The 25414-nt window shown below is 39.7% G+C and overlaps 2 protein-coding genes across 2 annotated transcripts in view; both read left to right on the top strand.

Annotated features, from left to right (window-relative positions):
* Positions 1-1270: 1270 nt before the first annotated feature.
* On the top strand, positions 1271-5174 carry yju2b (YJU2 splicing factor homolog B). The gene is made up of 9 exons (XM_008299781.1): positions 1271-1362; positions 1466-1519; positions 1612-1694; positions 2110-2165; positions 2248-2308; positions 2497-2639; positions 2850-3022; positions 3362-3500; positions 3711-5174. The coding sequence occupies exons 1-9, from the start codon at positions 1360-1362 to the stop codon at positions 4220-4222; spliced, it is 1224 nt and encodes a 407-aa protein (XP_008298003.1). The 5' UTR covers positions 1271-1359; the 3' UTR covers positions 4223-5174.
* A 770-nt stretch (positions 5175-5944) lies between these two features.
* Positions 5945-25414, top strand: part of c3b.2 (complement component c3b, tandem duplicate 2) — a 33256-nt gene continuing 13786 nt past the window's right edge. Inside the window, exons 1-29 of the mRNA XM_008299779.1 lie at positions 5945-6042; positions 6144-6161; positions 6251-6286; positions 6751-6789; positions 7503-7692; positions 8293-8458; positions 8672-8742; positions 8971-9062; positions 10189-10271; positions 10405-10492; positions 10851-10953; positions 12450-12564; positions 13169-13284; positions 13402-13545; positions 13933-14148; positions 14249-14455; positions 14948-15103; positions 15500-15629; positions 16664-16732; positions 17389-17688; positions 18484-18793; positions 21007-21092; positions 21394-21533; positions 21637-21846; positions 22003-22063; positions 22584-22667; positions 22759-22962; positions 23545-23620; positions 23967-24129. Coding sequence (XP_008298001.1) covers positions 5963-6042; positions 6144-6161; positions 6251-6286; positions 6751-6789; positions 7503-7692; positions 8293-8458; positions 8672-8742; positions 8971-9062; positions 10189-10271; positions 10405-10492; positions 10851-10953; positions 12450-12564; positions 13169-13284; positions 13402-13545; positions 13933-14148; positions 14249-14455; positions 14948-15103; positions 15500-15629; positions 16664-16732; positions 17389-17688; positions 18484-18793; positions 21007-21092; positions 21394-21533; positions 21637-21846; positions 22003-22063; positions 22584-22667; positions 22759-22962; positions 23545-23620; positions 23967-24129 — 3753 coding nt within the window. The 5' untranslated portion in view covers positions 5945-5962. The remainder of the gene's footprint in view (positions 6043-6143; positions 6162-6250; positions 6287-6750; positions 6790-7502; positions 7693-8292; positions 8459-8671; positions 8743-8970; positions 9063-10188; positions 10272-10404; positions 10493-10850; positions 10954-12449; positions 12565-13168; positions 13285-13401; positions 13546-13932; positions 14149-14248; positions 14456-14947; positions 15104-15499; positions 15630-16663; positions 16733-17388; positions 17689-18483; positions 18794-21006; positions 21093-21393; positions 21534-21636; positions 21847-22002; positions 22064-22583; positions 22668-22758; positions 22963-23544; positions 23621-23966; positions 24130-25414) is intronic.

Here is a 25414-nt window from a genome sequence, read left to right as displayed (position 1 = left end):
GTCGACAAAAACGATTAAAATCAAGATAACACGTTTAAATATTGAGGTTTAGACCATAGAGTGTTATTTGTTATGTGATTTTTGCCAAAATAAATGATATGTGAAGTACTATAACGCTATACAAATGATATAAAATACATGTTCCCTGATTCTAGTAAATACTAAGGCTAAGACCCTACAGTAGTGTTGATTATTAATTTGGTAGTAAACTGTTCTCAGCACCGTCCAAAACTAAAGCTTAGTGATAAAGTTAACAAAGTCTAATGAAATATTTCTGGAGTATTGGGCTTTACGTAGTTATCTAAACTTGCTGTATGTATAACACATATTAAATGCCTGTATTTGAATCATACATATCTAAAAAAGATAAATAAATACATGTAATTTTGGCAAAACATTATCCTGGAGATTGTGTTATTGTTATTTAAGAATTTCAAACCCATAGACAGCTATATATCAGTTCTAAATGTTTGTCTTTGGTCTTTTTTTAGTACTGTTGGTGTTGATATCAGCCCTGATTAAACAATATCAGTCAGTCCTCATCAGATTTAGTTTACAATCTCATAAATGTTATGTCAAAAGGCCTATGTATAATTTATGACTGAAATAATCTGCACAATTTTCAAATAGTCTTGAACACTAGATAGAAGTATTTGATGTCTTTGCTTTTGTTGGTAATACCTTTGTGTCCCCAGCCATCGATGTTGGCGTGTTTTAAAACGACCAAAGTGCTTTAACATCATAAGAAAAACAAAAACATGTTCCAAAAGGCTATTTGTGCATTTTTAGCATCAATTTATGGTTTAAATGTCTCTATTAGTGTAAAGGACAATACAAATTCAAACACCTTTCAGAATATTGTGGGGAAGTGACTTCTTTAAGTGTCCACGTGTCAACTTTTCACATCAATGATAAATCAATTATTTTTAATGAATTCTTAAACTCTTAGTCTTCATTAGCTCAAATGTGTTCCAGCAACATTTCTGCTCGTGTGCAAACCTTTCTGCACATTTAAAATACATCACACGTATCTTGATTTAATGATGATTTTCAGGAATCATTTACGTCTCAGTTATATCATTGAAGCTGACGGAAAACAAGAATACAACACGTTTTAGTCTTCCTCAGTTAAAACACTGGTTAGATCTAGAGAATTAAACTTTTTTTTTAAGCCTCTAAATAATTCTGGACAACAAAAGCAACAACTCTTAAAGAAAGTTTTAAAAAAACATTAACTAGTTGCTCACAACTTCTTTAAATGTTGTAGCTGTTTTAATACACTGTCAGTGACAAAATGTCTTTTTTTTTCTGATGAACAAAGGGTGAATCCATTACTGGTGTGGAGATCCAGTCGTCACTATGGTAAGCTTTGATGTGCATTTCACTCGGGTCTCTTATCTCAAAGATATATGTTTAAAAGTTTTTACACTTTATTAACAGAGTGTTCTGTACTGTTTTCTGACAGGGTGAAAGAAAAGGAACAAATAAATACTACCCTCCTGATTTTGATCCAGCCAAGGTGAGTACAACCATACAGATCTTTGTCAGTCAATTTAGTTCAACTTTTGTGTTTAGAAGCTGAACTACATCGATAACATTCTTTGTCTTTAGCATGGATCCCTCAATGGCTATCATAAAACTCACGCTCTGCGGGAGAGGGCCAGGAAACTGTCCCAGGGCATCCTCATTATCAGGTTAGTACACATGCACTTACAGAAATGATAAATTCATGCTGGCTGAAGATAAAAGATTTTGTTTGTTTGTTTTGATCAGTTATCAATTCCTAAAAGCATATATATGCAATCAAAAGACAGGTTTAGACACACACTACTGTGGAGCTGAACCTTTTTAAAATGCATTGTACTGCCACAAATAAGCAACAAAATATGATAAAATAAGTAAAGCAAGAACAGACTGTCAGCCTCACGCACTTGAGAACAAGTAAAATTACAATTAATGACAATATGTTGAAGTATTATAAGGTACAGAATGCTTCAGACTTAAAGATAAGGGGGGACGTAGTGGGACTTGAAATCTTTACAAAAACTGGTTTTGATGCTATTGGCACTTGACAACTTGATGTTTTAATTGGCTGTTTTTGTACATTAGGTTTGAAATGCCCTACAACATCTGGTGTGATGGCTGCAAAAATCACATTGGCATGGGTAAGCGTGAAGTGAGTCACAATATGTTTAGTGGGTCTTAGTGTCTTTTAATTTCCATGACACTAATGTTGTTTTTGTACAGGGGTCCGTTACAATGCTGAGAAGAAGAAAGTGGGGAACTACTACACCACGCCAATCTACAGGTAAACGATACGTGGCCAGGTTTACCGTTTAAACAATAAGCTTTTGCTGGCGTGTGAAGAAGAAATCATTGTAATAAACTGTGTTGTGCAGAATCCAGTATTCCACAATATAGTTCAGAAATTAATCATGAACATCTCTTCAAATTGAGATATTTAAAATCTTACAATGTATTTGTCTCTTCAACCAGGTTCAGGATGAAGTGCCACCTGTGTGTCAACTACATCGAGATGCAGACAGATCCAGCGACTTGTGACTATGTTATAGTGAGTGGGGCAAGCAGAAAGGAGGAGCGCTGGGACATGGCTGAAAATGAGCAGATCCTCACCACAGGTAAAGGATTTCGGTTTATTAATCAAAAAAACAAATGCTTTTCTCAGTTGACTTCCTTGTATGGCACTTATTGTTGATGAAAATCAGACAGAAAAAGGAGATGCTGCCAATAATAGAAAGTATTTTTTGTTATCATGCAGCACAAAGTACACAGCTCATATCAAACATAAAGACATAATTTAAGACATAATCCTGTGCCTCTTGGAACAGAGCGGGCAGAGAAGGAGAAGCTGGAGACGGATGCCATGTTCAAACTGGACCACGGTGGGAAAGACAAGGAGAAGCTTAAAAAGGCCCTGCCCTCTCTGTCAGAGATCCAGGACTACCAGTCTGGCTGGAAGGATGACTTCCAGCTCAACAGCGCCCTCCGTAGGAAGTTTAGAGTAAGTTTGTAGTTTTGACTGCTGCGGTAGTACTGCCCAATAGACCCATCACCGTTATCGTTATAGTGCCACTAATTTTGTGTAGAGGTTTCCTTCCAGACTCCAGTTTGCAATCGTTAAATTTAAAGTGATGCATAAAACTTGTCCTACATGTTTCTTTCATGTCACTACAAGCATGAGTGACACATGAAAACAGTTCAGAAGAAGACAAAAAATAAAAATTACTCTTGGCAGCACATGAAGTGTTCAGCCATGTCCACATTTCTTCTACAATCCTGATATCAGATGGTATTTTATGGTGTTCCTTAACTGATAACTGTGTTTGAATTGGTGGTGCAGACAGAGAAGAAAGTTCTGGCTGAACAGGAGGAGAAGGACAATGCAGTAAGGATGAGAACCAACCTATCCATCCCACTGCTGCCAGAGAAGGAGGAGGACAAGAAACTTGCAGCACTGCTAACCTACCAGACGCCTGACTGTAAGCAACAGTTAGCGGCTTCTCTTCTCACGCATACAGTCATTAAGAAATGATTCATTCACTGTCTCTGCCTGACAGGAAAGTTTAAAAAATTATTTACACTAAACCACCTTTAATCTACATGTATCTAAATAGAACCAAGTTTGAATTCTTCTAATAAAACTAACATAGAAATGTCTTCCTCATTGTTCCCCTCCTCTCTCAATTCAGCCTATGAGGACAAGCAGCACAGCAAGCGAAAACAGATCTCCTCTCGTTCATGGTTTAACTCCACATCAACACCACCAGGTGGTGCTGCAGGCAGTCTGCTCCATAAGCTGGGCCTGCAGGGGAAAGAAGCAGCAGTGGCCAAAGCCCTGGGCTCCTCGCACAGCCCCCTGATCCGAAAACGCACAGGAGGGACCGGAATTAAAGCTGAACAGTGTGCCACCATCACACGCAGAAAATCACACCCTGAGGGCGACGCATGTGAAGGACAGACTTCAAAGATCACAGAGCTGGACGTGGGCCCATCTGCACCATCAACACAAGTAGGTCAGAAGGTAGCAGAGACAAACGGCACTAGTTTCAAGGAGGCGCATGTCAAAACCACAGAGGAAACGGACAAAGGACTGGCAAACGCTGAGGACTCTGGAAAGGAGAAGGAACAGGGCGCATGTTCAGGAGGAGTCACATCTCTGGTGGCAGACTACAGCGACTCAGATTCAGAGCCTGGACAATGAGGCTGATCGTTGAGCTAAATGTGTTTATGAATGATTGTATGTATGAACAAACCACTGTAGGCAGAGCTCACACGCTGAGTTCTGGATGCTATCTTGTGTATGAGATTATGTGGCTAATCTGTATGAAGTGAACAACATGTCTTCCTGTTAACCTGAGAGACCATCTGTCATGCCTTTGTGTTGTCAACGGCTTTCTTTACCATCTTAATTTGCACTTTGGGGAACCATAACGCGTGCTACCTTTGTACAACTGTTAACCATTTGTGCGTCTGTGTTGAATGTCCAAACCTCGTCATCTATAATAATATACAATAATTTTGCATCAGAAATCAAAAAGTAGAGAAAGAAGTAAGAAAAAAAAAATCAAACGAGGATGGCTCTTTTAGTCATCGTCAACGTTCTGTTGTTAAAAAGTGATCTGTCTCATTCTGAAAAGTCAGCTTTTTAAAAAACCAACATGGCTCAGTTCAATTTTTTTTCTTAAAACAGAATTTATCCTTTTTTCTGATATGATTTCAGCATCCGACGATTTGTTGTTGCTGTTTCATAGTGAGAAACTAGCATCTCTTCTGTTCAGGAGTTAAATTAATGCCTCTGTAGTAAATAAAATAAAAAATAAAGCAATGAGGGGATAGTCAAATGCTTGTTTCAGCTTCCAACATGTACTGTACAATGTCTTACTTTTCATTTGTTGAGAAATGTGTTGTGTGCGCTCACCTGTGGGAGTTTTATTTGAAGATTGTAAATGTGTTTTAACAATGTGTCATATGTTGCTAGTGTGATATCAGAGTGTGCTTCAGTATGTTGCATCTGTTTCCAACCCAGCTTTATTAATTATACTTTATTTAATGACTTGGTTGTTTTCATTTTTGGTTTTTAGATGCCCACACATGTGACTTGCTGACAAAACTGCCAGGAGCCTTGTAAAATTAAATATAAAATACTGCTTATAGGACTGTTTGTTGAGTTTTTTCACACTATGTTAGCAAAAAGTATTGCAGCTTTTTATACACAGTGTCTCTGCTACACCACCAGGAACCTACGGACAGTCGGACAAAAGTACAAATCACCTGTGTGGATGTGCAGGGATTTGAATACTTTTTCAATTTAAATGGCTTTTTTTTTGGAGTGACAGCACCTCATATCTCCTATTTAGGATTTATATAACAGTTGAAGTGAATTATGTGGTTTTGTAATCACAGTAAATAATTATTTGTTCACAGCTGATGTAGCTACACCTTTACCCACTTAAACATAATGCCATTTTTTACTATAATACTCAGTGTTGTCCTCTCGTGTACAATAACATATGGTAATAGCTTCATTTTTTTATGTTTCCCTGTATGGAATGCTTCACTTTGGACATAATATGGTAGAGCTGATTAAGAGCAGGGTTTGGATGAAGTTAGATAAGACTGATAGAACCGCTTTTTAACTTTGCAAGAGGGACGGTTTGTTGACTGATGTGGGTTAAAATGACTTAAAACAAAATAGAAAACTTTATCGTTTGACATTCTGTCATTTGTGAAAAAGCTTCCACGTTTCAGTGTTGACCCTTCGGCCCTTTGTGCTTGTTTGTTTTTGTTTGTGCTCCCTGTTATTGATCAGGAGCTAAGCCCCTCCCCCTCCTGCTGACTCTGGGGGCTTTCATGAGGTAGCATTTCGAGGGTTTGGGGTCTGTTAAGAGGAGTCGATCGTCTCCCTGGTGGCCACAGTGCATCGAGACTCCAGGCAGTCAACATGGTTCGGTGGAAGCTATGCAACGTTTTGTTTCTCATGCTTCTCTGCAAGTCAAACGGACAGTTTGACAATACACGGAGGTAAGCAGTTAAGCTGTTTTACTTCTCCAGTTTCTTTAGACTATCAGGACAGTTTATATCCTTTTAAGCTTTGGTTACTGATCAAGATGTGTTCATTGCAGGAGGCCCTTCCAATTCAGGTATGTGCACACAGAGATCAAACAGTACAGACAGTTGTAACCTTTAGTCTGTGACTGTCTCACTTATTATTTCTGACTTTGATCCTCAGATTTGAGACATTTGACAAATACTTGGACCGCCACCAGTAAGTAACTGAAGCCTGACTTTTAAAAAAAAGAAAGAAATTTGAGTTTACGTGAGTTAAAACTCATCATCAATGGAAATATGTACATATTTACTCTCCTTTCCTGATCAGAAATGTCCTTGTCATGATGGGATAGTTTTCTCCAGCAAAACCCTGATTAATGATCCACTTCAAGCGTATTAGTTGTGGGATAAATGATAGGGTATACTGTGTTTGATATATTAAAAGAGGCATGAATTCATTCTTTCTTTTTTAGTAGCTATATGCTACATATGCAGCTCCACATGAGCACAGCTACCTTTTTCAACCTCCTTGCTTTATTTTTGAAATGTTGCCCTACTGAAGCAATATACTCATATAATCCTGTGTTATAATACCACATGTTTATTTATTTATTCTATCTCTGCCTTCCTTTGCAGCACTGTGTCATGAGTGAAATTAATGCTTGTCCTGTTTGTTTGCAGCTTAGGAAACCCAAAGGACAGAATTAGTTCTTCACCAAGGTACAGTTGCCAAACAAATGCCTAATCTTAGAGACATAGATAGGTCATTTTAACTCTCCATATTGTTGAACCTCTACTGTAAATTATGTATATATATACATATATTTAAATTCTCTTCTAACATCTCATTATTCATCAGGTCTTCATTTACTTTCCCTTAAAAGTTTGGTCAGAAAACGAAACAATTTCTCATTTATTTTTTATTTTTTTCATTTTTTCCATTTATTTCAGCCTGTTATATAAAAATGTGATTTCAATCCAAGGTCCTGACATAAAGGTCTAAACACTCATTTTAAAGCTTTCCCCTTCCTGCCAGAGGAAGGGCTGTCTTGCACTGTGCTCAGCATATACAGTACTAGTACTAGTATGCTCTCGTTTTTGCACGTTCAGTTAATGTGCTGCACTTGTGGCAGTATTCAGAACTTAACAGCAGCTACCAACTGTGCAGTGTCTCCGATTTATGTCACATTACATTGTAGGCTTCCTTGAAATGTAAAATGAAGTTATAGTTATTTCCTTTGAGGTATTTAGGACACAGTTGGATCTTCAAGAATAATAGTATTAGTAGTAGCAGTAATGGTGGCATGTCAGAAATTATATTAATAGTTGTAATGTAGACTGTGGTTGTGCTACTATATGTAGCTGTAATATGCCGTCGATGATGCAGCAGACCTCATTCTGTCCTAGCCTCATGTACCGCTGTTTCCCTGCAGGTTCACCCTCCTGGCTCCGGACCTGCTGAGGACAGACAGTGAGGAGAACATCTACCTACAGGCTGACGGTCTGTCCAACCCCGTCACTGTCTCCATCTCCATCCAGGACTTCAGTAAAAACGCCATGCTCCTCCGGGACACTGTCACGCTCAATCTAGAAAATAAGTTCAGCGCTCTCAAGACCATACAGGTGAGTAGCCAGCGTCATAGTTTGAAAGAGTTGTGCACTGACACAGATGTAATGTGTCTTTAATGACTTAACTTTACCTGAAGAAGTGTGTCATATTTGTATCCAGATGCTGACTTATAGTCATTGACGCAAACATTTACAACAGAAACATTGCAAAATATAAAAAATTTCAAGTTGAAAAATTTCTTTGAATAGGGATTTAATGTTGCATCCATGTCTTTGTAATATGGCTTCTTGAAAATAAAAAATCTGATTGTGTAACTGTCCGTGCTCAGTGTCAAATTACAGTTATAATTTTGGCCTCAATAATCTTGAACCTACCAAAAGGTACCACCATTACTGCTACTACTAATAAAAGGTACCAAAAGGTTTCTTATATTTATATGTACATTTTTTATTTTTATTTTTTCCTGTCTTGTATATGTGTACCTGTGTTGAATGCTGCTACCAACGATGTGAATTTCTCCACTGTGAGATAAATAAAGGCATATCTTATCTTATCTTATCTTATCTTAAAAGTAGGTTCAGGATTAACTGTCCTCATCCGGATTGATCCCAATCAAGACGCTGAACTTGTATCTCCATTTCATTTGACCTCAGCTTTCTTCGGATAACTTGAATCGTGAAGAAAAAAACAACAAGTTTGTGTATCTGAAAGTGACCTTTGAGGGTTTCCACACTGAGGAGAGAGTGCTGATGGTGTCCTTTCACTCTGGGTACATCTTCCTCCAGACAGACAAACCCATCTACAACCCTGGAGATACTGGTGAGAACAGAAGACACAGAGAAGATATTTATGCATGAATGACAATAAAAAAGATCAAAATAACCGCATGAGACCACAGGGAGCGTTTTGGCTAAAACAACAACTTTAATCCACGGTTGGATGTTAAAAGTCAGAATATTCAGTCTTTTTCGTGTTGTGGTCTTTTATTATGAACGTTTCTTTAGTCTTTCTAACTCACTCTTCTTCCACTAGTTCGATTTAGAGCCTTTGTGTCCACTCCGTCCTTTAAGGCCTTTGACAGCTCCATCACAATAGACATCCAGGTAAGCAAATGGTATTGATTGAAAATATAAAATCCTACTGCAAATTCTGAGATACAAACTGGGGATGCCAAAGTCATGTCAGAATAATAACAAGACTGAATGTTAGATCAGCTGGAGGTGGATCTACAAAATGTCTCTGTAGGAATGATGCGTCATGGGCTGTGATAATACTTCTGTGATATCCTGTTTATTTGTCATGTATATTAACTGACAGGTCTCTCTGTGTAGAATCCAGATGGTGTGGTGGTGAAACACATCTCCAGAACCAAAGCTCCCGATGGCTTCTTTTCCCAAACATTTCCTCTTTCTGAAATTGTCAAGTAAGATCCTTTTGCTTGGCTCATCTTTCATCATCCTTTAGACCTACACATGAAAGTTTAGCCACAGTCTTTGGGTTGTTGTAGATTCTTTACTGTTGGCAGCATAAAATGTTGAGTGTGACACCATACTAGATTTTCTCTCCTCGATTTTTGAGGCCAAAATAATTCACAGTAACGATATGTTATGTATAGGAAAAAAGGAGAACAAATCAAAACGAAAATGGTTTCACTCAAATTCATTTTTAATTTTGTTTGAAGTGCATCTTGTCTCTTTTTTTTAGAAATGAATGCCACTCAAAATATGAGTGTAGGAAGAGAGAGGGTCTGAAACCATAACTGTACAACAGTGTGCAAAAAGACACTAGAAACTAGAAGAACTGAAAAACAAAAATCCCAACATCCGCTATTGATACAGTTTCGGCTGAAGCCCCCTAATCTGTCTGAATGTCAACCCACATAGCCACTGGTGTTGGACTGTGTACAATATGTTTACAATATGTGCATTATTACCATGATATCAATAATCCATCCATCCATTATCTATACACTGCTTAATCCTCACTGGGGTCATGGGGGGCTGGAGTCTATCCCAGCTGACTCAGGGTGAAGACAGGGGACACCTGGACAGGTCACCAGTCTATCACAGGGCTACAGTTAGAGACAGACAACCAAGCACACTCACATTCACACCTACGGACAATTTACCATGATTTTTAACTTTAATACAATTATCATACAGCTTTTACATTGTACAACTGCTCTCAAACAAATACATTTATATCTTCCACATCAAGCATTTTCTGAGACCGCTAAACGTTGTATTTAAATGGTGTTATTGCAGTTGCTGTAGCGGAATCATACTTTTCTTCCTGTGCGAACTTAAACATCAGAGTTTATGGATGCTGTGTTTTCAATTTCATCATCTCTAATGTGAGGAGCTGCAGCATCCGAGACTGAAAACTGATTTGGAAATTATTTCTTTTTTTAGGCATTTATTAAGGGATCATTGTTAATTTGCCAGTGATAATTTGATCCATATTTTAATTACACACATAGAAAAGACTAAAAGTCAGGGTTTTTTTTTGTTTTTTCTGTACTTTTTGTAATATAACTTCATGTCCTACAGTGAAGGAACATGGATCCTCACTGCAAAGTTCGACCACTGGCAGCAGAACACGTTCACCTCCCAGTTTGAGGTGAAGAAATACGGTGGGTGAAGTTAGATTTTTCTTGCACATCAAAAGCATTTCTCTGTATGTTTTTATCAAAGTCACAGTTTGGAATAGCTTTCTAATTATATCTGTAATACAGCCACGCTTTATTTTATGACCTGTTTTTTCAGTGCTGCCTGCCTTCAATGTTACTTTGACACCCAGAAAGTCCTTCCTCAGCCTGGATGACACCGAACTGGTGGTCGACATCTCAGCCAGGTTGGTTCAATACAAACAAACACTTACTTTATGCCAATTTTATAAACCGTTTTACCAAATTCATTCACCTAAAGTAAGCCTAAACACCACCTGTTATTGAATTGTTACTTCACTTGACAGTTACCTTTAAAATCCTGCTAATCTGGTCCTACGTTTGGCCTAAACCCTGTTCTAACTAAATCTCTAAAACTGTATCTAAGCCTAGAAACAGCCTCTGATAACAGTCAGGTGCTGCAAAATGTGCCTTTAAGGACATCTGAGCCTCATTCCATTAAATTGCAATTGCAAGAAAGGAATTGTAAAAAAACAAATGAAGACCACTGACTGCCACCTAACCATTTTGGTGTCTGTGTTCCAGGTACCTTTATGGGGAGCCGGTCCAGGGAAAGGCCTACGTTGTGTTTGGAGTAAAGATCAACAAAGAGATGAATAGATTACCGACAGTGAAGCAGGTGTCAGATGTAAGTTTACCCTGAAATGAAGCAACTGTGAGCGATCTCTGATTTGCGGTTGTTTATATTGGCTGATACATTTCTGATCTATGTGCGACTATTGTGCTTCACTTTGCTATTGTCTTTGGTTAACATTTTTCACTTTTAGATTTTTTTGTACTTACTGTCACTTTACTGTGCTACTTATTTCTCTAAACCAATCACAACCATCCTAGGCAGCACTAAGCCCAGAATGCAGCAATGGTGCCCCCACAAAACAGTAATAGGGGGAAGTTTTGGTGCATGCAGGGAAATGAGCACTGTTACTAATACAGCTAATTTGAAAGTTTTAATTATCAGTTTGCTACTCAAAAGTTATTTCCTGTAGAAGGGGGGATTCTAAAAAACGGTAACATGGATCGTGGAAGGGGAGGAGAAAACTGTGCTGAAGAAATATCAGGCTTATATCTGAAATCTACATTCAGTGAGTCAGACTAACATGCAATTTGAAAACCAAAACAACAACTTAAAACAGCCTAAAAGCTGCATTCATCTGCAGAGTTGGGTATGAACTCTCCATGAGTTCTACACTAATTCATTCGGTTCAAGATTTAGAAAATCTATTATTGAACAAGCAAGTTGAGGGGAAGGACAGCTTGAAAAAGTTTGGCATAAACGAAAAAAGAAATCCTACCTTAAGGTTGATATTTTAGCATTTTCTTTTTTGTCTATTTTCATTGATCTAACTAGCAGTTTTATGGAGTACAAACAGTACAAGTAAATGCTTTAAGACAAGCAGTCTGAAACAACAGAAAACCATTTAAACAAGTTTAACATCCATCCATCCATTATCTATACACCGCTTAATCCTCATTAGGGTCGCGGGGGGGCTGGAGTCTATCCCAGCTGACTTAGGGTGAAGGCAGGGGACACCCTGGACAGGTCGCCAGTCTATCGCAGGGCTACACTTAGAGACAGACAACCAAGCACACTCACATTCACACCTACGGACAATTTAGAATCACCAATTAACCTCTGGACTGTGTGGGAGGAAGCCGGAGAACCCGGAGAGAACCCACGCTGCACGGGGAGAACATGCAAACTCCACGCAGAAAGATTCCGGTGCCCCCACCGGGACGCGAACCGGCAACCTTCTTGCTGCGAGGCAACAGTGCTACCAACTGCGCCACCCTGCAGCCCCAAGTTTAACATACTTATTAGAAAAGTTCTGAGTCTATGTATTGCTTTTGGTTTCTCTGACTGAAATACCAGAGCCAACCTAAACATAGATGGATGCTGAATATAAAACTTTGACAAACAGTTTTCCCTGTTTTACATTGTTTCCATATCTGTACATTCAAACAATACATGGAATTCTAGAGCCTCCATCACATCTCACGCACTTCCTCAATGGATGACGTTACCTTCATAGCTACGAGTTTGCTCTTTTAGCTCTTCATTTATTCATTTGTAAGCAAAATAGCCTATATTTCTGTTCAAAACATTTTGTTTTGTGTTTTCTGCAGCTGGATGGCGGAGCCGTCACACTGAGTATGGAGGAGATCAAGAGAGCTTATCCCAACATCAGATCTCTGGTGGGCAACTCTGTGTATGTCAAAGTGTCTGTGCTCACCAACACAGGTAACTACTTCATGTCTCTCAGAATCTAGGTGTAGGTCAGAATGTGGAAGTTTGACTAAAATGCACACAAATCTAACAGAAATCTGGGTGAGACATTTGAACAAACTGGGACTTGGCTTGTTGAGTTTGCTTTGTTCTTTGTAGCACAGCCTCGTAATACCAAACTCTCCAGTATGTCGTTACCAGAGCCTAGTTTGTCAGGATCTCTTGTGTCATTTGTGCAATTCTAAGGGGCAATTCCACGCCTCAGGTCAGCAGTGTATCAACATGCCCTTTAGCCCTCTGGGTAAACTGAAGTCACTTTGCCATGAGTCATACTTTTGGGAAATGTGGGGCATGTTGCTGCTGTTCTAGTAAAAAAGTTGTTTTAGATGTTAAAAGCAAAATACTTGAACAATGAAGAGTCCAGAATTAATCTCAAGTACAAACAATGCACACTTCACTGAAAGTGTAATTAATAAGTTTGGATACTTTCAGAAGTATTCATTTCCTTTACATTGTTGCAAAAATGGTATTAAAAGACTTTTGATTCTGTGTTTATGAAATGATTCTCGTTTTTGGTCACAGGTAGCTCTTAACTCCTGTTTCACTCTTGTTTTTGCAGGGAGTGATCTGGTTGAGGCTGAAAAGACTGGGATTAAAATCGTAGAGTCTCCCTATGTCATATTCTTCAAAGACATGCCAAAGTACTTCAAACCAGGCCTGCCTTTGGACTTCCAAGTAAGAGCCATCATCCGTGTTTTCAGTCTTTTGTAGTAATTGTCGATTTCTGAATAAAAATGTCAGTGAAATAAAATGTGTAAAATAGCAAAGAGGAATTCTGTCCATCCCGTCCAGATCCAAGTGAGCCACCACGATGGCTCCCCGGCCCGTAACGTCCTGGTCAAGCTGAACTTGCAGGAGACACCGTTGTTCGTCGCCTCCGGCACCGTCAGAGCCTCCATCAACATGCCCACTGATCAACATGCACAGACCATCTCTGTTAGTATGGCTGCATGCTGCTTTTACTCCAACAGAGCTTCTACCAATGGATGTGATGTAATATTTATTTTTAAGAACCAACATTGTGTTATTGTAGAGCTGAAATCATTGCAAATTATTTGAATTGTTTATGAACAGAAAGTTAGTTACAAACAGCTCTGATAACTGATAAACTGCTGAAATCAGCAAATTAGAATTATTTGAAGGTTATTATTAAAACGATGTTTTACTGAGATTTCTTTATTGTCATGTGTTTGTATTGTTATTTTCTGAGATAAATAGCTTTATGTTATTTATGCTGCTGGGGTATGGGACATCCAGTTTTGGGTTTATTCAGACAAAGCTGTTACAAACTTTAAATTATTTTGCATTTGCTGTGTTTTGCAGGTAGAGACCACACAGGCTGGCCTGAGACCAGAGCAGCAGGCCAAAAAACAGGTCACTGTTCATCCCTATGCCACCTTCGACTCAATTCAAAGAAACTACTTATACATCTCCACAGGAACCAACACAGTGTCTGTAGGAGAAGGACTGTCCCTGAAACTCAGCATCTCTGTTGCACAACAGACACAAAGAGAATTCGTGAAGCACATCACCTACCTAGTGAGACGAGAACACCACAGTACACCTGGAAATTAGGAGACACACTAAATTAAATGAAACACATTCTGAAGTAAATACTTTCTTTCTCTTCAAAACTCAGGTGCTCAATAAAGGCAAAATCATAACTGTTGAGCGTATAAATGTAACTGGCCAAGTGGTCACCAGCGTCCTACTGCCGGTAACACCAGAGATGATGCCATCATTTCGCTTTGTGGCATTCTACAACATTCCCTGGGCTGGACGTGAGGAGGTGGTGTCGGACTCCGTGTGGATAGATGTGGCGGATTCCTGTGTTGGAGGGGTGAGTGTTCAGCTCCATGTCAAAGGTGGCAGGCGGAGCCTACAGTGGTGGTTCCATATCTGAAAAAGTGACACTTTTGACTCACAACTCGAATAACTGACTTCGAATGGCCAATATTCTCCACTTTCCCTACAGTTAACAAATCTTATGAAAGGGCACAGACTACAGTCACAGTGTTGCACTGCGTGGGACATATATCCAGATGACGGATACTCAGTAGAGCACCAAAAGTGCACAAATCCACATCCAAAAATAGCCCTGTGTCGTTTCTGTGTAGATGAGACTGTATAATTAGGAGCTGTTTTTGAAATATAGAATAATGTCAGCCTTGTTCTTTAATTTTGGTTCTTCTCATTTTTATTGTTTGACTGTTTGAATTTTTTTTTGTATGTGGCTGATAGCAGTCAGAAGCAAGAAAGCTAACACAAACCAACAAGCAGCTTTAGTAGTTTGGTCAGTTGCTGTGTCGATGTATGTTTATTTCATTCTCTCTTAAAGCTCAAAGTGGGGCCGGTGGGCGGCATTCACAGAGACCACGTGCCTGGGAAGAGCTTTAGGTTTCAGATCAGAGGTGACCCGGGTGCAAATGTCAGCCTGGTGGCTGTGGACAACGCTGTGTATCTTCTCAACAAGGACAGACTCACACAGAGGAAGGTGTGTGTGTATTTATATCTGAACTTTTTATAATGCTTTGAAAAAGAAAAAGACAAGTGAGCTCAGGAAATGAGCAATAATATAAATGCTAGATAAAAAGGGTTTAGGTAATTACCTTAAGAGTTATTCATAAGAAAATCTCTGTATCTCATTTTTAATTCTTCAGTTTCCCACTTGTGACACATTTTGTTGGCACAACCCCAAAACCACAATAAGAATGAATCCTTTCTTTGCAAATATGTATAATAATCCTAAAAGTTAGTTTTTATTTCACATAATTTAATACACTTTGGAAAATGCTGTATTGTTACAAGACAGTGGGTTATTTTTTACTCTATACTAACAAGCATCATGTTAAAGCACTGTATGAAATCATGTCATCGCTTTTTTGCTCAGATCTGGGACGTGGTGGAGCACGGAGACATTGGCTGCACTCATGGGGGAGGCCGAGATGCCACAGCAGTGTTTTCAGATGCAGGACTGCTTTACGCCTCCAGTGCCGGGTTCCAAACTCAAACCAGACAGAGTATGTACGAGCATGGGGCAGCTATTTGTCCTGTCAGGAGCATTTCAGCCTCACACCGTAAAACAAAGAAACACATTTTCTCACTTGAGCAACTTCCTGAGCTGACACCACTGTACATGTTGTTAACATGCTGCGGTGAAGGCAGATATCCACTTGATTTAGCTTCTCCAGTCAGGCTGCTGAGCAAAACACAGACTAGTTCACAGGAATGCTTCATATGCTGTGACAGTTGTGAAGTTTAACAAACTTATTTAGTGTTACTGCTAACTGTAAAGCCAGTGTACTTGGATATACATATCCACACCGGTACAGAAAACAAAACAAAAAACTGTCATAAACGTAAAAAATTATAAATTAACTTGTATTAGAAAATAAATGTCTGCTCTTTGAGTCCCCCTTTCCTTTTGTTGCAGCTCAAGGCCATGTTTACACTGTGTGTTTGCTGAAAATGAGGCAATCCCAGAGTTACTTTGGGTGGATTTCTCCTAAAACCTCCAAATATGTTGACTTTTGTCTAATACTGAATACTGTATTATGTGTAATGAGCATATGCTTAACTAAGGTGTCGTAGGTGGTACCCACAGCTAAAAAGTCTGGAACTGAGCTGACACTTAATTTAAAGTGGCTTTCAACTTATATTCACAAGAGATTTACATTAAAAGTGGCCAAAAACCCATACAGTGTCAAAAAGGAATTCATCTTAAAGATTATTAAAATACTAGTAGTTTTGGACTGTTAGCTTGCTTTTAAAGCAATTTCTGAGCTGCTACAATATGTCTTAATTGTACACAAACAAAAGGGGGAGACATGGAAACAGAATGGGCACCACAGGAAGATAAAACTCGACTAAAGAGCTGTGACGAATCTGAAATTTTGCATCTTGTCCATTGTATCCTAAATATCCTTCCAAAGTAATACTATTTACCCAAATCTTTTTTAAACAACTATTTGCTGTTGCTCAGCTGTTTGACGAAAGCACGACTAGTGCAATGTTCCCTTGTATAAGGATGTTTTTTTTCCTCTCCTCTCCTCAGCCCTGCAGTGCCCAGGCAGTTCCAGGAGGAGGCGCTCTGCTGAGCTGCTGAAGCGTAAAGCTCAGCTGGGTGAGTGGCGTCTCATCATGAATGCTCTGTTCAGCTGAGAACAGGCGGGATGAGCAGTTCTGCGACCTGGCTGGTGATGAGCACTAACTGAGATCGGCCTGTATAACATTTTTGTGCACCATCTGCACATATTTTAGTGCTTGTCGTCTTTCTACCTTTTGGCTGACTCGTAATGCATTGCCTTAGAGAATAATTAATTCGATTAATTGCAAACTTAAGGGGAGAAGAACACCACAACAGACAGTTGCTGTTTTACGCACTAAGCAGATGTAGATATAGGTATGGATGTAGATATATAAATTCCCCTGTAGTGCCTAATATTAATTTGCATTTGGTCTGAAAGGATCTTCTCCATGTCTAGAAACAAATACTTGTCTTTTTTGCTGCTTAATGTCTCACTTTCTTCCCCTGCTAGTCACTAACTTTGTCTGGCATTTCAGTCTTATAGTAAATGTGCTAATAAAATAAAGACAAAGAAGCTAAACAGCTGCATGAAACTGGCACATTTGGTGGAAATTCTATCTAGGTTCAACACTAACAGCAGCCTATTTCACATTACACATTGGGCTTTTATTGACTGTTGATTTAAAAGTAATGGAGTACCACATTGCTGGTGCTGATGACTGGGCGCCTATCTCTTCTCCCTGTGCCTGCAGAGAGTCACTACAAGGAGAAGCTGCAGCGTCGCTGCTGTAAAGACGGCCTCAGGGAGATCCTGATGCCGTACTCCTGCACGCGACGCTCCCTCTACATCACTGAGGGCTGGGAGTGCATCCGCGCTTTTCGATACTGCTGCGCCACATACAGGGACCAGGTGTTTGACACTGAGATTCCCACCACCATGCCACCCACCACTGCAGCTCCCACCACTGCAGCTCCCACCACCTCCTCTCGACCCAGGACTTCGGATCCCTTTCTCACACACAGCAGAGTACATCTCTCCCGGCATAACTTTGGTAACTACAGTACCTCCGCTTTGTCAACTGTGCATCCAGTTGGACTTTAAGTTAGCTGGACATCTTGAAACCTTTGAACGCAATACTTTTAAATTTAGTAGTATATTTATAAGGTTCATCATGTTTTAGCGAGCAACATTTTAAGACTCAACACAGTAGCACAGTTGAGGCTAATGATAAGGTTTTACCGTAAACCAAAGTATTGGCTGAATTAAAAATGGCAAGATTTTTTTTTACTTGAAACAACAGTCGCCAATGAGTTTTTGGAACCCTGTTGGAGTGTGAGACATTGAGTCAAGGGGCAAAATAATTCACATTCCTACCAGTGGTGAAGGCAGGGGACACCCTGGACAGGTCGCCAGTCTATCACAGGGCTACACTTAGAGACAGACAACCAAGCACACTCACATTCACACCTACGGACAATTTAGAATCACCAATTAACCTCAACATGTTTTTGAACTGTGGGAGGAAGCCGGAGAACCTGGAGAGAACCCACGCTGAATGGGGAGAACATGCAAACTCCATTCAGAAAGATCCCGGGGATCTTCTAGCTGTGAGTCGACGGTGCTAAACACCGAGCCACCTTGCAGCCCACACATAATCAATCATTTCAAAAATTATCCTTCTGAATGTATCAAGAAGGACGAGGCACACCCAAGACATTTGTTGGACCGCAGGGCTACACCTACACATAGGGAGTTTTATTGAGAAAAAAAAAGCAACTTAAACATAACTTTCATTTCCTTATATTTTATATTTACCTGCTAATCATGTGTGAATGTATTCAAATAGATTGGGGACGTAGATCTGGACCACCTGGACCACCTGGACTGCCTGGATTCTCTGGAATGCCTGGACTGCCTGGATCGGCTGGACTGCCTGGACTGCCTGGACCACCTGGACAAGAACGGCCAATCTATACAAGTGCAAACAAAATGGGAGAAGAAGACAGTCTTTTGGGAGTGGTGAGAGAGGCAGTGGAGGAAGAAGAGGAGGACGAGTGGGAGTACCTGGATGAGACTGAAGTGTATCTGCGTTCCAAGTTCTATGAGTCTTGGCTGTGGATGGATGTTTACTTGCCCAGCCAGGCAGACAGAGACGGGTGAGTAAAAGATTACAGCAGAAGTTACACCCTTAGCTTACTTTGGATGCAGCTTCACTGTTTAACAGTTTGAAAAGCTATTAAAGCTTCAAAAGGTTTTTTACTTGTTGACCTGCTCTTATGGCGTTTTTTTACATACTGGGTATTCTGTGCATTCTAGAGTAAGCATTGGTGTAGTGTTAGGACGTGTCTATGCCATTTGAAGCTTTAACTTGTTAAACTTAGATATACACAGAGGAGGGGTTTAAGGGATAAATAAATGGCCAGAGAGGGAGTTTAACACTTTTGTCATATTCAGTTGACATAATATAAGCTAGTTTGTTTCGAACATCGTGCCACCTTAAGAGTTTCTGTCCTTATCATTGAACATGCGACTCCTACTGGTTGCCCTACTGCACAGGGAGATGGAAATAGATGGAGATCCTAAGTCTGTCAGTAGAAGGCAGCTGGACTTCTCTTTGGTTCTTTTATCTCTCATTTAAGAGGCTTCCTCGGCTCTAACTGACTGTTTGGGAGTCCCAGGAATGTATTCACAACCCCAGATAAACACATGGTTAATGGTCCATTGATGATAGACCAGTATAACATAGACAGCTTCCTTCAAACTGGAACAGTCATCTCCAAATAGAAGAGGTGGTCTACGATACCACGTATCACATACTTTTAGCAGCATATTTAGATTACTCCCCGGAAAGTTTCACCACCGTTAGCACCTTCTCAGTCATCCAGGTCATGGTAATCCCAAGAGGTTCAGTAAAAAGTAACTGGACTTTAAGTTTCTTGAAGCCGATTCATCTCGCATGCAAAACGCTTCTTCAGTTTTGATTCTGAGGCTCCAGAACTGAAGAGGCCTCTTGGATGCGAGGTGAAACATTTTCTACAATCAAATTGATGTCTAATTGTCTTCTACTGAAGCGCTTCAGGTGAGCATGTTCTGGATGACTGAGAATCTAACCAGATAACTAAAGGAGCATTAGCAGAGACGAGGACTGCAGTGCAACCTGAACTCTGTCCTTAAAACGGGAAAAAATACAGAAATTCCAGGATAGTGCAGAGACAAAGTAAACCCAAGGTTAGCACATCTCAGAATGCAAGCAATCCATGTAGAAATATTTCTCCTAAATGTACACATTGAGAGTGCGTTTCCACCTGCATATGAATCACGTTAGGTTGAAATGATAAATTATCACAATGTAAAGGCAAAGAAAGGAACGCTTTACAATAAACACACACTAAAATTGTTGAACTACTGTTCTTTCTGGTGGTTAGTAAAGCAAAGTAGTGCCAAGTGTATTATCTTGTATTAAACAATGTCAACAGAGTACATAAGAAACTAGCAAATAGGCCACTACAACACAACGTCTTACTTCAAAGTAGTGAAAGACCCGAGTCAGTAAGGTACACAGCAAATATGTGCTTGGGCATTACATAAGTAAACCTGAAAATATCCAAAACATTTTTTAATGTTGTTTTGTCATAAACTCACCTGAAAAATAAATTTTATACCGAGAAAAAAACAAAACAAGACAAGTTAAGTTAAAACAAGCATGACAGGACTGTTTGCTTTGGATTTGGAAAAGGGAAAATAATAAATCCTACAAACAAGATGTTAGAGAAGAGAAGTGAGTGAAAATCGTGAGAAGATCAGAATTAAAGTTCATTGCTTTTGTGGGAGGGGGTTTACGCTTTACTGGCGATATATGAATCTGTTTGTTCGACACCACTAGTCATTTTCATAGATGGAACAATGCAGTAAACAAGCTGTTCCTTACACATGATGCAGAGAACTATTGGTTCAACAACTCTCCAATGGTTTTTCCAAATCCAGTCACTAAGTACACTGATGTGTAATAACGGACAGAACATTTCATTATGTGACTTGCATCATGTTGTTTGGTCAGTGACACTCACTGAGCAAACGGCTCTAAAAACAGAGAACACCAATATGACAGTGATCTGTGTACATTCATGTGTGCACATGTATGTGTCATGTTTAGCACTAATGCAAACTCCTGTACTGTGTGCGTGCTGCTTCCTTTATTGCATTGTGACACGCATCTGCTGCAAAGATGTCATTATTGTTTATAAATAAATAAATAGCAGATTCCACTTTCATTTAATGAAACTAATGTTGCAGTCATTTAAAATAAGCTCTGGTTTTATCCTTGGACCTAATTGGTTTCGATAACAACAGTATGAATTTGATTTAACAGGTTGGCGTCTATGATTGTGGATAACGCTTTGCCTGACAGCATCACAGAGTGGGGAGTTCTGGCAGTCAGTTCATCCCCTCAAACAGGTAGGAGGTGGAGGACGGTGGGCAAGGCTACTAAGGCTAATGCTGAGAATGTTCCAGCAATATTATGTAGGCAATATACAAACCATTTTAAATTTGTTTTTTTAAAACTTTTTATCTATGTTGATGGTACACATTTCTGAAAGAACTGCAGTGTCTTTCATGAACCACCAACAACTGTTGATTCAAACCAGAAATGACTTGAACTGTTATCGAAGGACTATTTTATTATTATTTTATTTCTACGAGTATATTCCTGTACATGCAGGAGACCCGTCACTGATCACCTCCTGAACATCTGTAGGTTTCTGCGTTGCTGAGCCTTACAATGTCAGAGCTTGGAAGCGTTTCTTTGTGGATCTGAAGCTGCCATATTCAGTGGCGAGGCACGAACAGGTCGTGATCAAAGCTGTGGTCCATAACTACGGCTATGACGACCTGCATGTAAGAAAATCACCTTTTTATGTCCTTAACCTTAAATGGTAAATAATGGATTTCTCCAGCGTTTCTGCCGTTGCTTACCGCTTCATGACTGGTTTGTGTTCAGGTAAGGGTGGTACTGATGAAGACAGAGGGCATGTGCAGTGTTGCTTTCAAGGACAGACACACACAGGAAGTGACTGTGAGGGCTGGTTCTTCAGTGGCGGTGCCTTACACTATTGTACCATTGGTGGTGGGGAAACTTCCTCTGGAAGTAATGGTGGTTGCCAGAGACATGTTGGGAGGAGACCGCATCCAGAAGTTGTTGCGGGTGGTGGTGAGTCACTGTTGATGATGAAGAGGTGGATGTTGATGACAGCAGCAAAGCCTGCAATACACAAAATTATGTTTCCTTACTTGAATAGTACAATAATTTTATGTCTTTGTATTTTTAAGTTTGTTTTTATAATAACTTCTTTCTTGACCGAAACAGCTGGATGGAGTGCAGAAGACTGAAGTTTGGAGTGCTGTGTTGAACCCATCTGCTCAGGGAGGTAAGAAGATTGGAGTGATTATTGATTTTTTATTATGTCTTATCAACCACTTGTCAACTTGCCAAATTTATAAGATTTCATACCTTCAGTCTCTCTCACTCAGCTTGAGTTGATTCAGTGCGTTTCCAAAAATGGGATTCTGCAGTCTGTCTCTCCTGTCATTATGAGTCACAAACCATGTCTTCATCTATTTACTGACATTCTAACCAGGAGTAGTGTGTGGTGACGTTTTAATACTTTAATGTTAGCAAACTTTCACAAAGTACAAACTTTGTGTCAAGCAAGAGTCCTCCTGACCTGAAATAAAACTTTCTAGTCCACTTCAGTTTGGTGTCTGACTTGAATTGCTACAGGTTTTAGGTCTACATAAAGCCTTGTTGGCCCTGTCAAGATCTTAGAATCTTTTAACATCAGCGACAGAGGATGCACCTTTAAGAAAGTAAACAGAGGTACAAAAAACTGAAAAGAAAAAAAAAACAAAAACATAAATGTGTTGTCACAATGTTTCCATTCACTGCAGGAACACAGACAGTTCTTATGGGCAAGCAGGAACTGGAGTCAGTTGTGCCAAACTCTTCACCAGAGACATTCATCAATATCAGAGGTTGGTCACTGACAGAGATTTGAACAGGAAAAAATAAATGAAAGTTAGAAAATAGATTGATTCCTGATTTCTCTTGTCCATTTCTCTCCAGGCAATGTGTTGGCAGACAGCATTGATAACTCGATCAGTGAGGACTCTCTGGCGTCTCTGATCCGGATGCCCGGTGGCTGTGTGGAGCAGAACTTGGCCTCCATCACTCTGCCGCTCATTGCCACCCTGTACCTGGACCGAAGCAACAGCTGGGAGAGCGTGGGAGTGCAGCGCAAGGCTGAGGCTATCCGATACATCACGAGAGGTGAAACAGAGAAAGAACACATGAATAAGTGGATTTATTACTAGTTAAACAGGATATCTACAATGAAATGAACCGAACATACGAGGTAAACTGGATGGGCACAAATAATTATATTCATTTTCTGGTGTATGTGGAATAAAGGATGGATGAACTGTTGGGTACAGAGTCAGCTACATAGCTACTATATGTACGCTACAGGGACGATGGATGGATGTCTAGCTGTTGCCTGGTTGAATTCATGGATGAATGATGAATGGACTACTGATATGTGGAGGGATGGATGGATGCACAGGTGACTAAATGGCTACCTAATTGATGGATGGACCCATGAATGAATGGACGTGCACATCAGTGTATTGGTTGACAGGGAGAAATACCTCAATACATACATGGATGGATGGATGGACAGATGACGATCAGGATATTTGATAGATGAACTATAGTGTGGTTCGTAGTTAGATGGCTTCTTAGCTAACTGGATGATGAACAGATAGATGATTTTGGGACAAGTTATGTTTTGGGGCAAGTCAAACTATCTCACTCCTCACATCTTCTCTTTGAATTCTTTTGTGTTGTTTTCAGGCTATGAGAACCAGCTGGCATACAGAAGGAGTGATGGCTCTTACCCGCCCTACAGAGGCGAAGGAGCAAGTACATGGTACTATCTAAACCTTTACATTTCTAGTAAAATCTCTAAAACCCACGTGCTGATTTCAGAAGAATCTAGTGGAACAGGCTTCAAGTGTTTCAGTTTCAGTGGTGACACTGAATTTCTTTTTTAATAACCTGAGAAATGGGTTTATCCAACAATGTGGATTTTAACAAAACAAACACAAGGTACTCTGGACAAAAAAAAGAGTTTGCTTTAAATATATCCATGCATAAAATGAGCTACGATGGAAAAGTAGTTTAAACCATTATTTCGTTAATTTTTGATAAACGGTGTTGTTAGATCACAGGGGAGTGACCAAGTGTTTGCTAATCTGAGGCTACCTCAATGTCAGGATCACAGCGTACGTGGTGAAGGTGTTCTCCATGGCGTACTCCATCATCGGCCTTGACAAGCAGCAAGTGTGTGACCCTCTGCTCTACCTGGTGAAGCACAAAATGCGGCTTGGAAAGCGAATCTACGTGGAAGACAACCCTGTTTACGACACGACTATGACTGTGAGACACTTACAGGCACACACAAACTCGTAATACACCATGTTTCTCTGGTAACAACGTATTAGTTTTTCACCCTGGTCCTTGTCTCATTTTCATTGCAAACTATTGAAATTATTATTATCAAAACCCCTGTAGGGGGCTATAAATCGTATGTTAAATGGTAAAACGGAAACAGCTGTGATATCTGAGACCATTTTGTTGTTTTGTGCTTCATACTTTTGCATGTGACATCCACATATTTTCAGCATAGCTTAGGATATTATAGGGCCTTTTAACAATCTAAAAGTCTCTGATTTATCATCAGTTCATGGTAATAACAGTAAACTGCCACACAGGAGAGGAATATGTCATTCTGTCTCAAAACACCAGGAGAAAAAAAAAAAGGAGCAGTTTGTTGTTTGTTATTTCACCAGAATAAATAAAGACTAATCTAAAGTTTACAAAATGTGAAAGTAAAGTAAGCATTCATTTCAAAGATAAGAAATAAGAAGTAACAAGATCACAATATTTTTAAAGTGACACACTGGTTATATCTTTTGATTGAAGACGGCTCTGGGGCCTTTTTATATGGAGTTTTCATGTTGTCTTTGTATTCTGGGTTTCTTCAGGTGCTGCAGCTTTCTCCTACTGTGCAAAGTCATGCAGGTTATGATAAGTGGCCTCTCTAAATCTCTGAACGCAATATGAATGTGAACATAAATTGTTGTCTGTTTGCTATATGACTGACTGGCGACCTGTGCAGTGAGCACACAACTCTCATCTGTTGTCTGCTGAGACAGGCTCCAGCCGGCCCTGCAACCAAGGATTATTAATAATAATAATTGATCAGATTTATATAGTGCTTTTCTAGACACTCAAAGTCGCTTTACACCATCAATTATTTATTCATATACATTCATTCTGGTGGTGGTAGCTACGATTGTATCCACAGCTGCCCTGGGGCAGACTGACAGAGGCGTGGCTGCCATTCTGCCCCTCCGACCACCACATCAAACAATCCATTCATACCAGGCAAGGTGGGTGAAGTGGCACAATGACCGTGAAACAGGTTACAGGGCGGAATCGAACCGCCGACCTTCCGATCATCGACCAACTCGCTCTACCACCTGAGCCACAGCCGCCGATTAGATTAGAGAACCAAGATACAACATCAACATCAAAACTAAACTTCTTTCAAAAATTCAATTATTCATTTAAAGGCTGAATAAGGAAATTCAATGATCAAGTAAAAGAATAAGAAATGTATGTTTTTTTTGTCTTGTTTTTTTTTTTTTTTTTTTTTTTT

This window comes from Stegastes partitus, unplaced genomic scaffold (genome assembly GCF_000690725.1).
Source record: "Stegastes partitus isolate 25-593 unplaced genomic scaffold, Stegastes_partitus-1.0.2 Scaffold1460, whole genome shotgun sequence".
NCBI lineage: Eukaryota > Metazoa > Chordata > Actinopteri > Pomacentridae > Stegastes > Stegastes partitus.
This window is presented reverse-complemented; position numbering and strand designations above follow the sequence as displayed.